General features: G+C 40.3%; 1 protein-coding gene across 2 annotated transcripts; it reads right to left on the minus strand.

Annotated features, from left to right (window-relative positions):
- Positions 1-395: 395 nt before the first annotated feature.
- MFSD14A (major facilitator superfamily domain containing 14A) lies at positions 396-18,185 on the minus strand. Of its 2 annotated transcripts, XM_074597033.1 has the most exons (14): positions 18,125-18,185; positions 16,055-16,127; positions 15,485-15,578; positions 9,522-9,617; positions 8,305-8,367; positions 7,558-7,685; positions 6,349-6,463; positions 4,970-5,188; positions 4,575-4,688; positions 4,017-4,088; positions 3,389-3,501; positions 3,153-3,250; positions 2,397-2,560; positions 396-1,728 (listed from the first exon to the last, which is right to left on the minus strand). In XM_074597033.1, the coding sequence occupies exons 2-14, from the start codon at positions 16,084-16,086 to the stop codon at positions 1,522-1,524; spliced, it is 1,515 nt and encodes a 504-aa protein (XP_074453134.1). In that variant the 5' UTR covers positions 16,087-16,127; positions 18,125-18,185; the 3' UTR covers positions 396-1,521. The 2 variants fall into 2 exon arrangements, with proteins under 2 accessions (XP_074453134.1, XP_074453135.1); XM_074597034.1 differs by lacking the exons at positions 15,485-15,578; positions 16,055-16,127; positions 18,125-18,185 and adding an exon at positions 14,885-15,117.
- Between the last annotated feature and the right edge of the window lie 2,913 nt (positions 18,186-21,098).

The following is a 21,098-nucleotide window of genomic DNA, read 5'->3' on the forward strand; positions in this document are numbered from 1 at the left end:
CCCAACATCTCCACTGTACTGAAAGTCCAAGCTGAGGTAAGTGCCAGAATGATACTATTTCATTCACCTTACCTTTTTCTGGAGTTTTCTTCCCAGCTTGTTCGTTTCCCCACCCAAGGCGGTGCTACTGGACCACCCTGGCTGAAGGTCTGTGCTTACGCTGCTACTTCTAGCTAAGTTTTAGTAGGTGTAAATTAATGTAAATCTATTTATCTAGAAGTATTGTAAGCTGCTCTCAAAGAGGAAGCTGGTAATTAAGATGGGGGAGCTTTCCACATCTCCCCGTCCTATTCCAACCTGCATGAAACAGAAGTGTAGCGGGCCCAGGAAGCCCCACACCACTGCAGCCCAGGGGAGGCAGAAACTTCAATTAAGGTCTTAAGAGACATTAACAATTATTTAAAAATTCATTAAAATATTTAACTTTATTAACAGTATATTTACATATTTATTTTTTTCCTGCTCTTGGTCAACCATGGTGAATGTTCAAAGGTAAAAAAGCATTAAGCAATAACCACAAGATGAAAACATTTTAAACCTATACAGTACTTTATACACAAATTTATACAAAGGAACACTTAAATAATACAACTGGACACAAAAATATACACTTTTCGAGAAATTCACATCAGTAATTGTATAAAGCTCTCTTCTGTACTAAGGGTCCTGAAAATTTAGGACTAAAACATTAGCTCTGTAATGCAAAAGGGTTATTGTGACAGTCCTCAAAGGCCACTATATAGCACACGGACATATTCAAGGCTATCAGCTTATATTTCAGTCTGTGTATTCAAGTTTTGAGGTCCTTTATGATTACGCAAACATCCGAAGTATAGTGGTATAATAAACGGTACTTAGAAAGCAGAGTTTTAGAGCCAGTATTAAAACTTGTAGGCTCAAAACACCCACTTAGTATTTAAATAAGTGTTTGATACTACCGTTTATTCAAAAATAGAAAGAGTAAATGCACTTACATAAAAATAACTTTTACTGTTCAGCAAGCGTGCTCATGTGATTTTTATATTAGTACAAACTTAAAAAAAAACATCTGCCATATGACTTTTAAAATAAAGATACCAATTCACCTTCTCCCTACTTGAGTACATTTACATTAAGGCTTTGAATCGTCTGACCCAAGATTTTACACGGTTAAAACGAGTGGGCCCCACTGAGACTCAGCGTGACTGGAGTTAAAGCTCACCACCGTAAGGAAACAGAAGGACACATGCTCATGCCGTGACGCCATTCTTTCTTGTCTCTGAACTAGAATGTAAAGTTTAGTAGTAACAGTATTTCATGGCAAGAGATGAGTACGTAACAGTTTGTTTTTAAAAGCAAATTATTCATTCAATGGCAACATCTTTGGAGAAACATCCTTTTTGTTGTTTTAATTCCTACAAACTTCATGCAGAAAGATACTTCTTAAGATTACCTTAAGAAATGACATTTTTGATGGAACTGGAATGTGTATCCCAAACTGCTGATGAAAAAAAAAGTCTAAAAGATCTTTCTAGATTTTTGTCATACATTTGTGTCTTGCAATAGGGGTTCCTTAGCTTCACCTGGAGCTTGTGGGCTGTGGGGATGGCCATGGCTGCCACAGTGTTTCTTCCAGTTGCTGGATCGTACGTTCAGGTTGGTGTGTTCAGGGATAAACAAGGCAACAAGTAGCGCCAACAGCACAGAGCACGCTCCAAATAAGAATGGGGGTCCAGGAATTATGGAATTCTGAAAACAGTAACAAACAACAACTAAGTATTAATGAACCCTTAGGCACACAGTAACAGACTACAATTGCTAATTACACAAATTTCAAGCATGGGAAGAACTTTTTCTTGCTACAGGAGTCAATACAGTATTTGTCCCCATGTGGAAAGTGTTCCATCCCAAGTCTGAGGAGAGGGAGCGTACGGTTCTTAGCAATGCCTGCCAAACTTCTTTATCTCATGCAAGTTCTTGCTGCTGAGTTTCCTCAACAAATTAATATCTAGTAGGAACCACAAAAATGCAGCGAGCTTGGTTAAAAGACTAAACGACAATAAAACAAAACAGTACAACATGTGAAAGGTAAAAACAATGTCAGGGAGACAAGAGAAGAGTGGGCTGCTGTAGTTACTAGTCCATCCTTCCCTCAATCTGTTCTCTTTACAAGGGTCATCAGTTGTCTAATTACTATCAGCTGTATCTCTTCACAAGTTAAACTAAACCATAACGTCTAGTTAAAACCAAACAGATCAACAGCCCTCCCCAAGAGTGATTTCAGAACCTCTTTTTACAGGCTTCCTTTGCAGTTACAGTGTAACAAAATGTAATACAGCATCACCCCGAAGAATGGGTGGGCACATGATCCCTTCCTAATTTCTGTGGTTTGGAATGAGTAAGTGAAAGCAGCAAACCTGTTGTAAGTGGTATTGTGTGACCACGCTACCTCCTGATGGCGATTCAGGCATGGGGAGTTCATTCAGTTCAACATGAAATATATAGAATATAAAACCATAAAGTGCTGGTCCCAGACCATTACAGAGTCCTCGAATTCCTGTTATCATCCCTTGAACCACACCTGGGAAAAGTAAAACAGACTGTTACCTATATTAATACGTACAGAATTAACTATCTTTAATGGATTATGAACAGCTCAGTAAGGCTTTATTCACTTCACCTTGAAACCGATGCAAGCAGGAAAGTTTCTCTAACCAGTGTTGCGCTATGGGTAGCAATTAACAAGGGGTGCAAAAACCTGTCATTACAGTATAGCCAAGTTTTATTTCCAGCTGCCTGTAGGCAGAGAGCGGTGCTTCCCACGCTGGGCTCATTCAGAGACCTGCATGTAACAGCAGCCTTGCTATCGCTGGCTCACGGGAGAGTGCGCCCTGTACGCAACCCGGACAACTAAGCAAACTTTTGTCAAAAGTGAGGAAAATAATCAGCATATTAATTTTGCTGCTGTTGGGGACCTGTTGAATGTTTTCCCCCTGTGCCAGAAAACGTCCTATGCATGTATTGCGACTTCCAAGTAACTTGGATTTTAACATTGTGTGACCCACGCTCACGCATACGGGCTGCCCGGTGCCAAAGGCTGAGGCCGACTCCCTGCAGTGGCTGCCTCTGCGCTATGCTTTGACTAGAATTCAAAGTATTAGGGCAAAACCTACCCTGTTGGTCAGCGTCGGCCGTTCGGGAAACCAGTGCGCTCACAGCTGGGAAAGTTATACTGGACATGGCTGCAACAGCGCCCGCTGCCCACATCATCCTGCAAAAAACACGCTCAAAGTAACTGCTCTGGAGCGTATGTATACACATGTACACGCACTTCAGTGTCTCCCTTGGATAAAGGATAAAATGCAGACAAACACCGTATCATTCAGATATTAAAGTAGCATTTACATACCATGGCTCTGATCCAAAGCCGTACCACGCAAGTTGTAGTATTTGAAATCCTAGGCCCAGTAGGATAGTATTTTTATTTCCAATGGACCGCATCAGTAAACTCAAAACTATTGTCTGGCAGAGAGGGAGAAAAAATGAAAAAAAAAGGAATCAAAGAAAAATAACCTTTTATTCTAAATGTTAAATATATCCGGATAAAAAAAATAAACAAACAAGAACTATCAGAATTTTTTATTCTAAATGTTAAATACATGCAAATAAATAAATTAATTTTAGAAAGCCAAGTAAAATTACCCAAAAGCATTAATTTGCCAAGTATTCAGGAACCTCTGCCAAAACCACAGCAATCATCTAGCAAGTTATATGAACAAACTGTCAATCTCCCTTGATGCACGAAGCCTTTAGTTTTCCCAACACAATGCACTTTGGATATTGATGAACCACCCCCTGTTGGTGAGCTGTTTTTTGATCTCGGTTAAGGTAAGAGTGTTAATCAATTGTTAGGGACTTGGAGAAACAGCTACAGAAACGGTGAGTCACGTTTCTGGAAGCGCCGTGTTATGAAGTTCTCCGCTGTGCTCAGCTCTTCCAAAGTTACCGAATCGATGAGACCCAGAGCAGTAACTCACCTGTGCGATAATGGACAGAATCCCAAGGACTGCTATAAATGCTGCAACACTTTCCGATGAAAATCCCATTATCTGTATTAAAAAAACCACAATGTGATTATTAACTGTAAACCGTGTGTCACGATGTCAGAAACATCAGTGGGGGAACACACAATGCAGGAGACCGATATTGCTCAACTCCTCCCTAACTTAGAAAGAAGTTGTTGTTTTGGTTTTGTTTTAAATAAATCAAGAAAGTGTACAAAAATAAAGGGGAATAAGAAGAAAATAAGTAAATGGTTCCCTCAAATAATAAAAAACCCCAACAGTTTAACATGGTGAACCTTGTAGTCCAAGAACAGTGCAAATAATTACAAAATACAATAAATTGGTTTATAACTCATTTATCCTTCTCTCTCTCTCTAAATAGAAAAACGGAACAGCAAAAGGACTTCAGTCAGCTGCTGGAAACTTTTAAGTTACACTAGTTATCTATACTTTCTGTATTAATTCAGCAATACTGAAAACTTTTCCTAAAAGTTTACTTTTGCTCACATCCGTATCAAAATGTTAATTTACCTGTCTGAGGTATAGGAAGAAGCTGGAATATTGACCTGCCTCTGGGAGGTAGGAAAGAAAGACTGTTATGCAGATTAGCAGCACAATTGAGTCCTGGCCGACTTTCTTCAGTGACTACGGCGAGAAAAGAGTAAAACATTTAATCTTCATACTCAGAAAAGCGTACCTAGCAAGAATCTGAGAAGCACGTCAGTTAATAGCTTCAAAGCTGTTATGGGGCACTCCCAAAACATTCCTACATGTTTAGCAAGATCACTGGCAAAAGCACAAGCAGTAACTCAAGGTTAAACCTGAAAAAATACAGGCTTTGTTTTTCCAGCTTGAAATGTAGTAAATGTCAGTCTTTTCCCTCAAATTTTACAAGTAACAAAATATCCCATATTTAAATATCTTACTGCAAAAGGGTCAGCCTGTTCCCACGAAATGGGTGCTCCCCAGGATGCTGGCCTCATCTTCTCTGGCAGCGATTCTGGTACAGCAACAAGAATAAAACAAATGTCTAACAAGGCGATTGCTGTAGCCAGGACCACGACCAAGCTGTCTCCGTAGACTCGACCAAGGTAGGCACCAATAGCGGGGCTGGTAACTAAACTTGCCGCAAAAGTTGCCGAAACCTAGAACAAATAACAGCTGGTAAGATTTTCAATGAAAGAAGTCAACATTACTATCACCCACTTTTCCTCATTTTCAGAAGCCCAACCGTTTTAATCAGGTAGTGATTAAAAGTAACCTTTTTCCCATGACTATGTGGTAGCAGCCGTGTATTTCAGACAGCCAAAAGTTTTCAAGAAAAACAATTATTTTTTTTTGATAACTGGACAGCAATGTGAGGCTCACAGCTCTCTTGCATGTACTGACATAATTAGGTTTAATTAACTATACAGTATGCTGATATCTCTGGGAAGTGATGGGCTGTATTTAATCTTCATATTAGTGAAATATGCGATTCCTGTTAAGAAAAAAATCAGATGTATCAAGGGCTTATTAAATTTAATCTGCTGGTTAATCCAACTCAGTACAACTGGTCTTCAGAAAGTAGTTCTCAGTGAACCAGCTGGCCTTCTTGTGGAAGGTGTTAACTTTAAAACTGAAGGAACCTTCTCAACAGATCCCAATTCCTGATGTTACAGGCAGAAAGAAACTGTTTAGTTATGTATCTATTGCGTTCGGCTCTTCCTGATGAATATGACAATGGATTCTGTAACTTGAATGCAACAAATAATTCTGCTAATCCATAATACACAGGGCTGCGAAGGCTCCCGAGATCTGGCAGGTTATCAGGAGGCAATGGAGAAACGGGGGCGCGTTGTAAGAACTCAGAGAGAAAAGCGACTCAGCTACTTCAGTTCTGAACTGAAGTGCAGCAGCGTGACTGGAGACACGAGCAGGAGTAGTCAAGATATCATACAGTGGCAGCTCCAAAATTATCCAGGATCAAAAGGTTAGATTTTTGAAAAGATGACAGAGTAGTACTGGTGTGAGAAACAATGGAGGAGTAACTAAAGCCCCTCACGTTACATCATTAACACCGACAATAACCGTTCAGACAGATATCTGAAAGACAGCTTTTAACATGGTCGTATTTTGTTTAAGTTAGAAGCAGAGTATTCAAGACAGACAGGACTGGATGACAGGAACAATTAAACAGAAAAACTCTACTCCAAACTAAAAGCAAATTGCCAGAGAAGAAACAAAAATAAATTTTGAAAAGCTTGACCTACTGAAGTGTTTAGTACTGAGTACCACAGGAACAGAGCCGAAAAGAGATACATACCAAACCATAAGCCATGCTTCTTTCATGTTCTTGGGTTATGTCTGCTACATATGCAAAAACCACAGAAAACGTCACTGCAAAAACTCCAGAGACAGAGATAACGGCGAAGTACCACCTAAGAACATTAAAAAAATTAGAACAGCTAAATAGAAACAAGAAGTCTCTATTTACTATCCAAGTACAGTTCAACAGTAAATCATCTTGTCCAACTTTTCCTGACAAATATTAAGATAAACTTGGATAAAGCCAATGTGAATGTGTCTCAATACAGTTGTGTAATTCCTCCTTAGCACACCGAGTACAAAGATAAACAGCATAATTTTGTAACATCTACAAAAAGCTGTTGTGATTAAGTACTTCTAAGAAATGAGGTGTTAGATTAATTTAGACTGGATGCCTATGACTGAAAGCAAATTAGGAACTTGGGAATCTGGTCACTGAGAGGTCTCAACATAAGCCTTATCTTTATACTGCAGACACTAGCACTCATCATTCCAAACATTAATCTACACTAAGAAACAAGCTACTTCCCCGAAAAGGGATGAAGAAACCACGAAGTCTGTGTGACGGGAGAGAAAACTGAAAAGGCCCTGGGAGCTACCTGAACCGCTGGCTCTGCCCTGCGTCAGTGCCGCCTGTGTTAGTTCAGCTACACCCTCAGGCACAGCGCGCGGGGAGTCCAACAGCACTGAGAGCCTGACTCATGCACTACCGGAGAACGTACGTGCCAGTTAAGAACTTACTAACTTGCACACAGCGTGAAAGTTGGTGGATTTTAAAACTTGAGAAACAACAGTATAAAATCGCAGCAATATTTTAGGTTACAAAGGGTTACTTCATGCACTAGCTATCACTAGGTAGGTTTTAATTTCTGCATAGTTGGTTAGTATTTGAGTAATACAGCCACAGTAAAGACCTGCGCAGTTTACTGGATTGCATTCTCATGTCTTTTGCGAATGTGCTGCAGTGGGAAGTGGGGCCTACAGCACAGAGCTCAAACCCAGCGGCTCTCAGAATTCTGACCAAGGCGTTTGGGCCTCGTGGCAGCTACTTCAGTTTGACTCTGTTCTCCCAACTTTGCACTGAAGTAGTACAAAAGCCTCGACCTTCCCTGGAGCACAAACAGCATTTTATCAATGCTACAAACATAAGCATTGTACAGCAACCTTGACAAGAAACAGCAAATCTAGTCTGAAAAAATTTACTAACCAAGGGCTGATCTTCATTAGTGGTATTGGTGCACAGGTGAAAAACACTGTTAGCAGCAAGAAGGACTTTCGTCCCCACACATCGGACAGGGCACCTATGAGCGGGGCACTGAGGAACGATAATAAGCCCTAAATGAAACAAAACATTTCAAGTTAGAACTAAGTGGTTAGAATTGTGACAGCCGACCGTACCGCAATCTGAGAGCAGGCTGGGCCCTGTTTTTATTAAAGTTGATGACTACAGCGCAATGCATCAAAGGCAGTATGGTCAAGCATTACTGATCTTCTGTCCCATTCTGGTTACATAAAATTTGAGATTTATTACCTCAGAGCTACATAAAATTCAAAATGCAAATGATCTGGTCATGCTAGCAGTGTTATGAACAGTGTTTTATAGTTTTATATATTTAGAATTCACATAAATGCAAGTAATTGAAAATACCCTACTGGAGCTACAAGCTCCGAGTAAAAAATTCTGAAATTGTAACACCATGTGCGTCATTTGGGATTAGTCAACTACCTTTTGATTTGATGAACCCAAACAGCATGTACAGACTAAGCAACATCTTACTAAAAGTAAAATGATGCATATTTGCCTTTTTAGCAATAATTTATTCCCCTGTTTTATTTATACCATGAAAGCTACATTGAAAAACGTCTTGAATGTTTCTCTCAATTGGCAGCCATTTCTATATTCCTCCCACCATTCACTTTAAATTGTGCTTGTGATTAACTTTTGTCACCTTACCTTTACTCCTTGAATTAGACCATTCATTAGAAATGTATGTTTTGGGAAGGTTTCATGCAAAACCTGGAGAAGAAAAACAAACACTGTCATTTACATAATATGAACTACAAATATTGCTCATGATGCATTCAACTTCTACAGTGACACACACAGTTTTATACTTTCATAGAATACTGAGAAACTAAAAAAAAAAGATACACCACAAATGATCTATTTAATCTTTAATTCACGTGGAAGGTACTTTGAGATTTTAGCTTTACTTGATAGAGGCCTCAGTTCTCTCAACACTGTGGGAAGGATTCATGTCATCCAACTTCAGTGTCTGAAATCTAAATAGACCACAGAGAACCTAGAAAATGATCTCAGACCAGACTCTCCACATGTTACTGTGTCACTTGCAGGGGGCTGGGGAGAGAGTGGAGCGACACTGTCATTCTGGAGCACCTCTCAATCTGGTGACCAGACCCTAAGTATGCAGGTTAAAATAGGCACCTGTCTCACTCTGACTTGTGTTATGTGAGATGGATTCCATTCAGCAACCGACATGCAGTTTATATCCAAGACACTGCTTATGGTTAACATCAGAGTATGGAGACGCACCAAGACGGCATTTTAGGTGGAGTTTGCTTGAAGACCTTTAAGCCTTCACTTCCTTTTAACTTGTAAGCATGTGTCACTCTCAAAGATTAAATCGAAATGGAAAGCAACCAACTACCTTAGAAAATAATTTGTTACAAACATACTGGAATGACTGTCTCGCTAATCATAGGGAAGCTTTGACTGGTGTAACAGGGTCTGTGCTCTGAAGCTTCCATTTAAAGCCAGGTCAGCAAAGATCGCCCTACCTACACACACACGTTTGCATAATTTTACCAAACTTCAAGTGTGTTTCTGTCCTTACATTTGTAATGTGCCAACTTTCTGTTGCATCTTGAAAGGAAAGGTAATTTCATTACTGTCTTACTGGTTTCAAGTCAGAAAATATTTACATGTAAGCCTGAGCATTACGAGACTTGTACATAAACAGCTATGCTGCAGCATTGCATTGCTTTAACAAAATAATTTTAAATTCATGATTACGTGTAAAAATACAAAACTTTTCACTTGCACAACAGAGCAGCTCAATGATATATAGTTTTTCTCAGAAGACACTCAGTGCCTTTGCAGTAATTGCCCATCTCCCATGCAGCACGAAAAAGCTTAAGCGCATCACTTACCACCAGAGTGGGCGCTGTCAAGAGTCCCCATGCAAAAAACTCCAAGAAGATCACTATAACAGCATGGTAGACACTGGGTGAACCTATTCCTTGAGGCTAAAATCAGAGAAAAAACAGTGATTAAAATATCTAACAATCTATCACAGTCACGAGAAATGCATCTGAACACTATGAACAGAAGGATTAAGAAATTAAACAGGACTCAAAACACTGGAATACAGTTATTCAGGCTAACTGGTACTGAGTGAAATTCCTTTTTTAACCCTTTGCTGCTAACATCCTGAAGTGTCTTAATCCTCTGCAGAATACAAAGTGTGATCCCATCTCAAATCAAAAAATAAACCACTAATACGGCCAGTCTGGGAAACAAGGATACTACTGAAAGCAAAAACATACACTTCTTCAGAAAACTAGTTCCTTTTCCTTGAGAAAAATACTTAAGTCCACAGAATGCTGCATGGAAATCAAGTTTTCATAATTTCAAAACATGGTAGCATTCACACTCAGCTATCTTAAAGTCGAATTACCTGGTCTGTCAATCAGCTTTATAGTACTTCTGTTACTAAAAGGCACCATGGCTACGTACAAAACTTTAATAGTCCTAATTAGGAAAGAAAAACTGAAACAATGAACATCAGAAGTGAATCTCAGGAACAGCACTGATCCCTTCCCAAATACTGACAGCAGGCCTATTGGCTACAATGCGCTTCAAATTTAGGAAGAGATCTGGGTAAGACTGGAAATAAGTAACTTCAAATTCTTCAGTGATTTATCATAATCAGAAGCAGCATGGGCGGGACAACCTGCTCATCTCATATACTCTGTAAATGCTACCCTGTCAAACAACATGCCACAGTTCATCATTTGCAAACTGAGGAAACAGTGCACTAATTATTTTCATATGAAGGTAGTATGAATAACTCATCAGAAATCTCATAGGCATTCTTTAAGCTTACAAGCGCTGCCTTAACATCTACTTTCCCAGCTTTGTGTGAAGGTGAGTTAGTAACAGAGGGGCACTGATTTGATTAGACCTGGCATTTATACTGAGCAAACACAGGCATGCTAAGGTCCACAGCTGCTTCTCAAGAAGACTGAGGGGGATCTTATCAATGTGTACAAATATCTGATGGGAGTAAAGACAACACAGCCAGACTATTCTCAGAGGTGTCAGTGACAGGAAATTCTGCTTAAACCTCGAACAAAACAAACCCCTGTGAACAGGCTACCCAGCGAGGTTGTGGAATCCGCATCCCCCAAACCTGACTGGACACAGCCCTGAGCAAACTGCTCCAGTTGACCCTTTTTGGGGGAAGAGAGAGGGTAGTTGGATTAGAGGTCTTCAGAGGTGCCCTGCAACCTCAAGTACTACACTATTTTAAGTTCCAGTTAGGTAATACTAGAATCTTTCTTTTATTACAAGATTTATGCAAGCCATACGTAGCTTTTCTTTCCAGATTCCAATATTTCCAGTACGGGGAAAAAAATAAGCCTTTTGAACAACTGTAGGAAATAAATACAGAAAACCACACTGGCCACTCACCCCTATCGTTAGACAAGATCATAACTATCAAAAGTAACCATAACAATATGTAAAAGGTGAGCTACAAAAGTAACTTAGCACTGTGCCATTTTTCTTTCCTAAATTCTCTTCAGTAAATACGGGCAGACCATACAGATATTTCTGCTATTTTTTCATACTATTCTCTTACAGAGGTAAATTACCAGTCTTTATAGGTACAGAAAGTGGCTATAATTATATTCACTTCCCACAATTCCTTTCACTTTCCACCCACAACCCTTATTTTAGTTTTGGGTTAAAAATTTATCCAGCTCTGCACAAATGGTAAGTAACAACCTTAGCTGTTTGCCCCAGTCTGATACAGAAAATCAGGTTCGTTCTCATAGTCCCCAGATGTCTGTCAAGTTACTGGCCCGTGACTCCTCCAAGGTACTACACCCGGCGAGGCAAGAGTCAGGAACCACCCCTGTCCCCTCAAGCACCAGCGGTTACAAGCACCTCCACTCTGTTCACATACAGCAAATGCAAGCTCAACAGTCTCTATGCTGCTCTTGTCCCATTGTGGGCAGCTACCTGAAGATCACACGCACAACCCAAAACAGCAGAATGAAACCAGTGGCTGTTCTGCAGAGCTAAACTGTTGGTGATTTTAGAGACATAGAAGCGGGTGACTGCTGCCCTCTGCCATGTCATCCAGCTGTAAGCAACCGGATCAGATGTTTCCATTACATTGGCAGAAACAAACACAAGTGACATTTAGTTCACTAGGGTTACACTTCCTTGCTTTCTTCTTGCTCATGCTTGCTTATCACAGGTACTGTTACTTGTTCTTATCTATAAAAAAGGCTGTAATTTAGTCACATTTAGATCACCGCCTCTATAGCTATTTTTAAACTATGAAGTAGCAAAAATACTCCTGAGGTGGATGAAAGAGGGAGACAGATTAATAGGTGGTTATATTACAGTGCAGTAAGATATATTATGTGCATTCAGTCCATAAGTCCTAAGTACTAGTCTGATGTACCTTCCTACCCCAATACGTACAGCGCAGGTGTTGGGTGTTCAGCCCTGTCTTACTCTAAAAACCTGCCCCACTGAGCTTTACAAATTGGCTAATGTAGTGTAATGTAATGTGATAACCTAAGTGCAACCAAATCAGAAGGCCTTATACCTGGAGATAAAAGATACGGAGCCTTTGTGTGAACAACCTGGAACTGAGATGTTCCAATCAGAGTAATAGCAACCCTTCTCTGCAGCCACGTAGACGGAGCAGAGGTTGTTTATGTTTGGCAAAATCTATGGCACAGAACAGTACTGTAAGAATGAACGCACCTTTCTCTAGTTACAGAGAAAATGTCTTTAACCAAACACTTTGCACTATCAGTCATGCCTGTGATAAAAAGCGATTATACCAGGCAACTCTAAGAACACGCATCTGACAATAACAGAACAACCATCAAAGCAACAAAAGTATCAGGTAAGATCACAGCTCTTGCTCCTCTGCTGGAAAGGAAAAGGCACCAAATAAAGCACTAAGCTCTAATTCTCTCCAGCATTGCCCAGGGGTGTCCCTCCTAATTCATTTCATGACTGCTTCAAAAATGCACGATCTTACAGAATATTAATTCAAACTGGTCACAAAGGAAGGGAAAATGAACAACAGTGTTGAAACCACTTCACTGGTGTTACTGCCTCTCCTTTGCCGGATCTGACAACACGCAATTGAGTACACATACCATCACGCGTTTTTTTCTGTGATACAGCTACTAAGCTGCAAAGAGAACACTACAAAAATACCACCAGGCACCAACCCAACCTCCTGCACCACCCACCGCCTCGCCAAGGGGACCCAGCGTAACCTGTGGCAGGAGGAGAGCCATTGCAGAGGCAATGGGTAGGTTTTCCCTTTTGCTTGTTTTTTTTTTTTTTTCCTTTCCATATCATAATCAGTGATTAGAAGTGACAATAAAATAAACTCAAGTTCCACATCCGTCAACTCTTTTTGCCTGTGACACTGCCTCATTCAACAGCTGTATATTCTTGCTGGCAAAGAGAGTCACACAGGTTTTTTTTTTAATGTCGAACAGTTTCAAAATAAACCAATAAGGCTGGAAACTGCAAAATTAGATGCTTGATTAATTACTGGTTTGCTAGTTGGAGCCATTCAAGACGTGGGCCATTTTCATATAATTGTTTCCATAACGTCACGTAGCACGTTGGTTAAGCAAAGAAACTAAGACGACTGAGCACAGAAGGCTAATGAAACATTTCAGCAAACATTAAAACACATACCTTCATCTAATGTTTATAGCCCATTTTTCCACTGTTCTAAAAACAACTGAAAGTCATACAGAACTCATACAAGTTTGCGCTCAGCTTCTGAAACTGGCAGGAGACACTGAATGCAGCACCGTAAGTATCACTGAATGCAGTTACTATAATATCCTTTCTCCTCTCTTGGCAAAAGAAAGTTAAAGTTGAGAGACAAAGGACACTTGGAAATATATTGTAATCAATGATTGCTCCAGGGAGAAATTCTGAAGCACCATGTCCCATAAGAAACAACATTTACTCTGCTTTTATTATTCATTCTAAAATATTTGTGTTCAGCGTTTGTACAAGGTAATCTCATACATTTCTATCTTTATAAAGAGCAGGAAAACATGTCCTGCAAAACACCAACATCCATCACTGGAATTAGTTTTGCTTCTTACCACTAAGCAATCCAGACAGTTGGTCACCAGTTCGATGAACAACTACAGTGACTCTGACACCTCCCTCTTTCCCATTATTGTCCCCAAAAGACAAACTGAAGGGCCACCAGCAATTTAGTCTGTCAAGACGTCTCTTTCTTTGAAATAATGATACTGTATTTAGAAGAGTGCACATCAAAGCTACGTGATGTTACATGGTGGAAAAAATCCGAGGGCAATAATACATTGGAAGTAAAGCTACTCATCAATTAGAAAAACCAAGCTCCAGCAGCCCAAACACGTAACAGCTTCCTTTCTTTTTAAAGTGTATGTATTTAAGAGGAAGCAAAATAGTGGGAGGGAACTGCAAAATACTTCTGGACAGCCTTTACGGGACTTCTCTGATGCAAGAGTCTGTCCCCCTTGCTGACCTATTCTTTCTCAGACTATGGAAACAGAGCGGATGGAAGGCTGCTATGATGGCGATCCATCCCAGACGGGCTTTGCACCACTAGCAGAACTGCATCCTCACCACACTCGGCGCTTCCTGTTTCCCTTTACAATGCCCAACTGCCTGCCGGCACCGTCCCAGGCTATTGTGCAGCTCTTCCTTCACGTTTCATTTAAATAATCTTCAATGTAAAGTTAGGTTTAGACACGTACCACACGATCTCAGGCAAACGTAAGTGATCTGCAGTTACCTATGCCTAACTCCCTGAGACAGCACTGTTTTGCACACTTGCTCCTGAGCCCTAAAAATCGGCCCACACTGAGAAAGAGCATTTACGAAGAAGACCTGAACTGGCGGGACAGGCTGACAGGTGTTTCGCGGACAACTGCCTCCAGCAAACCAGCCAGGGGTGCCGGAACGAAGTGACCGGCACTGCAGCAACCCGCAGCATAAAACAAACAAACCTCGCCGGAGCTCGGCCCGCCGCCGCTGCCGGAGCACGGCCCGCTCGCACGCCGCCAGCCAAAGGCGCCCGAGGCCCGCGGGCCCACCGGCGCCCCCCGCGCCGGACCGGGCCCGGTCACACCTGCCTGGGCCCCCTGCCCGACCGCTGCCAGCCCCCCGCATCGCCGCGGGACCCGGGGCTCCGCCGCCGCCAGCTCGCCCCAAAGCCGCCCCCAGCCCCGCCCGGCCTCACCGTCCCGCCGTCCTTAATGATGATTTTCTTGGCCAGCATGATACTGCGGTTCACGGCGCGTTTCTTCTTCTTCCCCCCCTGGCTCATTTTACCATCCTACAGCCCCGGGGGGGAGCGGGGGCAGCAGCGGACCCTCCCCAGCAGCCGGGCCTTCGCCTCCCCTCCCCGCGCGGCCGCCACCACCCCTCACGCACCCGGCGCCATCTTGGCCAGCCAACCCCCCGCGCGCAGCCGCCGCCGCGCATCACGCGATCCCCTCATTGGCCGGAGGCCGGTCACGTGTGCGGGACGCACCGCCCGGCACGGCCCTCGCGCGCCCGCCGCCCGGAGGCTTTTGGCCCGGGCGGGGCTTCCTCTTGGTGCCTTGCAGAAAATTAATGGTTAGCGTGGGACAAAAAATAAATACATTTTTTAAAAAAATAATAAAAGAGGCTGCTGCCAGCGGGCCGGGCGCGGCGGTGGCCGCCGTCCTGTGCTGCCGCTGCCCAAGCGCACCTGCACTCTGAGGCACTGCGCTTCCCCTGCCCAGGCAACGCCCGCGTTTCAGAACCTGGACCGCGGCCTTGTCCGCCCTGCGACGCCCTCCGGTGTCTCACCTACCTCCGCGAGCATCCGTCCTACGAGCTGCCTCGTCCAGCCGGGTCCGAGGGATCGATACCAGCCGCCGCCTCCCGCCCCGAGCTGGGCGAGGGGCCTGGAGAAAGAGCAGAACAAGGCAGTTCTTACTGGATATACCTGCTAGATGTCGAAAGACATTTCTAGAGCCAAAGTACATAACCACACACATAATCCATCTTAAAAATCCAACTCGGAGACATTCTGCTTTCTTACTCTCAAGTTTTAAACTTCACTTATGACGGCTTTAACAACTTCGCATGTGCAGGCCTTGCCAGGCACTGATTTTTGACGCAGCCTGCAGGTAACGAGATAACTGGGATCGGCTTTCCGAAGGCATCCTACCCCTTGTTAGGCGAGAGAATCTTTTAGAAACATGTACTATTATTATTTATTATTCTGTGGCTTATAGTTTAAATTCCTTCACTGCTGCTGTCTGGCAGCACTAAATGGAGCAACATCTGTCCACATCTGGTACTACGACATTGACCACCTCAGACACAGCTCTCCATGGGAGAGCTAGCTACACATTTTCAAATATCAAACTCCACTTACCTAATTAAGTAAGACATAATCCGCTCTGTCATTATTTAACTGAGAGATAAATTCCTGACAAACATTTGATCTGCTGAAGAAGAGAAACAAAAATTGCCTGTTACATCTAAACACCTGTACTGTTCACCCTTCTATAGAAAGTAAACGCATAATACTACCTGCCAGCTGTAGGAGATATTTTTGGAAGCAGAATGAAAATCGACAGAGTACTTATCATTTCCCTAAGGGAAACCATTGATTCTACAGCACAGACAGATGATGGTTTCAATGGTTTCTGTTAAGACTCCTACAGATTGCTTTCAAGCCAAACTCGAAGAATGCTGTCCCCTGCATCCCAGTACTCTGTACCAGCTATGCCCCTTTGGTTAGTTGATGAATAATTCATTTCTGTCACCTCGTGGCCTAAAAACTTCAGTTTAAATCATGCTGCATGCGATCACTAAGATCAGAGAGGAATTGACAAAAGAAACTGACAGAAATGAAAAGTCCTGAAAATTGTTGGTGCATAGCCGGTGAAATGACCTGATTTTATTATCTATCTGTCTGTCTGTCTGTCTATCTATATCTAGAAAGGACAGGGAAACATGTTATCCACCATCTATAGCAATGTGTTTGTGAACTCTGTTCAGGTCTTTGATATATTGTAAATTACAGCTATACAAAACCTCAGCTTCTAAATTGTAACATGAATCAATGGATTGTGTTGTATTCTAGAGAATATATTGTATAGTACATTCTACTGCTATTAAAATGAAATCTTTAAAACAGGGCAAAAAAAAAAACCCTACTGAATCACCCTCTGCCTCCTGGCAACTTGTGGCAAAACTCTTCTACAAAGGATTACTGAGTTTGACAATTGCACACCATACTTGGTAAGCTGGTACTTGAGACCCAGATGCTCCCTACCACCTCCAGTTCAGGAACCGCAGTCCTGAACACGGAGATGAGGGTTTTCAGACCAGAAGAGTGCAGACAGACAGTCACAGGAACAATAGTGGAACGCGATTCACAAGAAGTCATGATACAGTGGTCAAAAAAGAAGCACGTCTCAGTCAAAATTAAATTTCTGGCAAAATTCAGTAAACTGTATGTTAAAAGATACCATTAAGAAACATCTTACAATAGCCCTCTGGAGTTTACAGAAAATTATGCCAAAAATTATATTCTGAAATAATGTATGTTAATTAAAACATTGCTTTATTTCTGTTAAAATATGCATAAGGAAAGCCTCTCCATTTACAAAGCTCTCAAACAGTTTTATATCATATCCTTAATACAGCCGGTGCTTAATTTTAACCAGTTTATTACTCTAGTTACATTATCTACACATACAGGAGAAAAAAATACAGTATTTTACCCCATTATGGATTAAAAAAAGACTGTATTAGGTCATGTAAGATGCATTCCATGGTTCAGCAGTGTTATACCAAAAAAATAACCTGTTTCCAAACTGCCTGGAAACACCATATATTAGAATTGTATCCAGCATAATCACACACAAATATCAAAGTCAATATATAAAAAATCCTAAGACTACCTTAAAAATTTTGCTACAATGTTTGAATATATGATTTCTATTTGTGCTCATATATTTAAAATCAAATTTAAAATATACTGACAATAAAGACGAACTTTTAAAAATCTAAAAACGTATTCCTCATGTCAGCAAATATAAACATATGCTTAGCATATAAGCAATTTTTACTGAGCTATAAATTACTAATGAAATTAATAAGGCTAATTACAGTCAGAACTATGATGGAAGACTGCAAGCAAGAGTTAAAAATGTCATGTCTACTCTTGGATGCAAACGTGCAGCAGACATTCAAGAATGATCACTGAATGGCACCTCAGGACAGTTTTTTTTGCTTCTAGACAGAGTTATAAATTCACTTAGCGGGAAATAATTAGAAAAAGTTATAAATTCAACTGAACAGAAATTTGTATTCACAGTGAACAGAGCAGAAGATACCATCTAATTAATCCTACTTATTTTGTTGCATTTCCCCCTGCATTTTTTCCAGTAAAAATACCTTGATTCTAGATATTTAAAAACAAGCGATAGCTTACCTGGAAGAGTAGAACTCTTTAGTAACTTCCTGTGGAAAATAATCAGCATTAAAAATGAACAGAACAATGAAAATAAAGGTAAGGAAACACTTCTTGGATTGTCTTACAATAACCGAACACCATAGGTAATGATACACTACCACATATATGGTATAATATGGTATAATACCATATTATAGATAAACATTATGATTCTAATACACAAAACCCCTCAATGTTTTTTAATATCTCATTTTTACAAAACATGGATTTCAGAGACGAAAACAATGAATAATCTTCCTCATTCACAATATCCAGCAAGAAACACTGTCAACAGGAGGAAAATGAGCAACAGCTTCAAATTTGGAAAAGGATGATTGATTAAATACAACAGAACATGCACAGCTGATGAGGAAATATATTAAAAAATGAAAGTTACTGACAACAAAAGCCAGAAGAAATGCAATGTTTCATTTATCAATTTTGAAATAATTTAACAAAATCCATTACAGTCTTTTGAATTACAGCCATAAAAATAAGTTAGGAAAACAAAACAATTACCTACTTCTAAAAATCTATGGAAGGAGTGTATGAGTAACTGAAACGTAAGTACATGCTACCAAAATAAGATTGTTTTTTTGAGGAAAAATAAAACAATCATTTCTAAAAAGTTACAGTAAAAACCCCAAGCTGTTATCTTGTAGAAGCTGGATCTAGAACATTAACCTACCCATTAATAAAGCAAACAAAAAGGTAAGTTTTCTTATAGTTTGTCTATAACAAAGAAGTTGAATAGAACTATAAAATTATTTGAATTCTTTGAGAAAAAAATATTACTGGGCACTTGTAGATAGCACAGAAATACAATGTTTAAAGAAAAGTTTATCTTATTTTATTAGACTCAAGATTTTTCACCACTGAACTGCTGATTTATTTTTCTTTGACAATATTTCTACATTTATAGTTATTCGACCATTTATCATGTATCCCAGAGATTCTCAAACTACCAAATACCCCAGTATTCAATAAATACTAGTACTTCCATTATGCGAGTCTTAAAAAAAATAAATCACATAATTCAAGTTATTGCAAATAAATACCTAGCTATAACTTTATAAATATTTAAATAAAATTTTGCTAAGTATAGGTTAGCTTCCTAAATATACAACTAAACTAACAAATCCATTGTCTAAAAGTCAGAACAATAGTTCAGAAAGACAGGTTTATTTTTGGAAAGTTAGACTCCTACAGATTGCTTTTAGGGCAAACTCAAAGGACGCTACCCCGTACTTCCCAATGCTCTGTGCTAGCTATGCTTCTTTGGTTAGTTAATCAGTTACAGACTTAAACTGGGGTTTTTTTGATGATTTTTTTTTTAATTTTAAAATCCAGATACAAAAGTATCTCAATGAGAAAATGGGCATATGCTCTCGGATTGCAAAGGTTACAGAAATCAGTAAAGCCTCCTCAAATCCTTTCTGTTCTCAAGAAACATACGGTGTCTTCCCGCTGTCTAGAATAATGCTTTTCAACCTGGGGGCCTCAGACAAGAGTCTCTCCTTAGCCTGTAAAGGGCTGCTAGGGAAAGACAGCTCAAAACGCAAATTATTATTTCCTTTACAGCAACAAGTGTCCAAAGAGATCTGTCCCTCTACTGGAGAATGTAACAGAACTGTCAGCTGAAAGCATGGAAGAGTCACTGGTCTACAGGCAGGAGTTACTGTTCCTTAGTACAGTAGATATATTGTTTTCCAAAGCTGTATGACATCCTATTCAAAAGCAAAGAGCACATATTCCTGTGCTTCCCTTTAAACTGATGCTTATTGACAAATATTGACAGGTGCACCGGAAGTATTAAAACAGGGTTATATGTAACAGAACTCCAGCAATGTGTTGATTGTTTGGTCCCTTCCTGTGCAACTGGCTTTAAAGTGTTCTCAACCTGCTTTTAATGTTTTTTTCAGAAATTCCTCAAGGAATTAACCAATTTCCATTACTGTGATTCATGGAACTAAAAGTATTATCGTGTAGGCCAAACTCCAAATCAGACAGTACTACCAACACTTCTTAGATCGTTTCAGAGTCAGGCTCTTCCCATTCGACACTACACAATGCTGCGAGCTGCTGCTCTACACGTACATCTTACCTCTCGTATCTCAGTGGCGAAATGGCTAAAAGCAATTTTTCAAAGATTTTGCCACATTGAATGTTCTAGGTAAAAAGTTTAATATTAACATAGAATGCCAATTTTTGGCATTGGTAGTTTTCATACCAATTAGCAGAGCTCCTGCAATTATGGCATGCTGGATAGATTCACAGTTCACAAAGCTTAGCAATAAATTCCATGAATCACAGTAATGGAAATTGGTTAATTCCTTGAGGAATTTCTCTGAAATGTAATGTCTTGCTCTAATATGATAAACAAATGCAAAGTTGATAATCCATGTCATTGCCAAACAGAAGGAAAACACTATTTTTACTTGGCTGACGTAAGTGGAATCTTTCCTTTCCCATTTACAATACTTCATTAAAAAAATCTTAGAGCACTCTTACAGAGTCTCCTTGTAAATCCACCACGAAAATGGGGGAAAGAGGATGAGGTACTTTGGCAAACATTTTAAAACACCTCTCTCACAACGTGCTCATTAGCAGAAGACAGAAGCGAGAAAGTGCATGAACGGGGGAAATAAAGAAAATCATATATTTTTACCACTTGTCATTCTACAGGTAAGGGACTATTGATATATTTTTCTATAAAGGTATACCTTTACAAGTGTAACATATGGATAAGAAGTCACTCTACATTAATCCATTGCAAATAGGTCTCCTGAAAACAAGTGATTTTTAAGACAGCTTTTTTTGTTTATTAGTTCCGGCTTTTTTTTTTTTTGGTGTTTCTGGTTATATGCAAACACTTCAACAAGTGAAGTGTTCGTAACAGTCTAATTGATCTAAGTTCTAATTGCATCTAGGTTTCTTTGTGAACTTTTTTTTT

Source organism: Larus michahellis, chromosome 8, assembly GCF_964199755.1.
Source record: "Larus michahellis chromosome 8, bLarMic1.1, whole genome shotgun sequence".
Lineage (NCBI taxonomy): Eukaryota > Metazoa > Chordata > Aves > Charadriiformes > Laridae > Larus > Larus michahellis.

Bases quoted from the DNA above. Each gene is read 5' to 3' on its own strand.
- MFSD14A (XM_074597033.1), bottom strand. From the start codon at position 16,086: ATGACAGAGCGGATTATGTCTTACTTAATTAG. The intron at 9,618-15,484 runs GTAGGTGAGACA...CTCTGATTTTAG, and splicing joins TAGGACGGATGCTCGCGGAG to CCTCAAGGAATAGGTTCACC. The intron at 7,686-8,304 runs GTAAGGTGACAA...TGTTTCATTTAG, and splicing joins GTCTAATTCAAGGAGTAAAG to GGCTTATTATCGTTCCTCAG.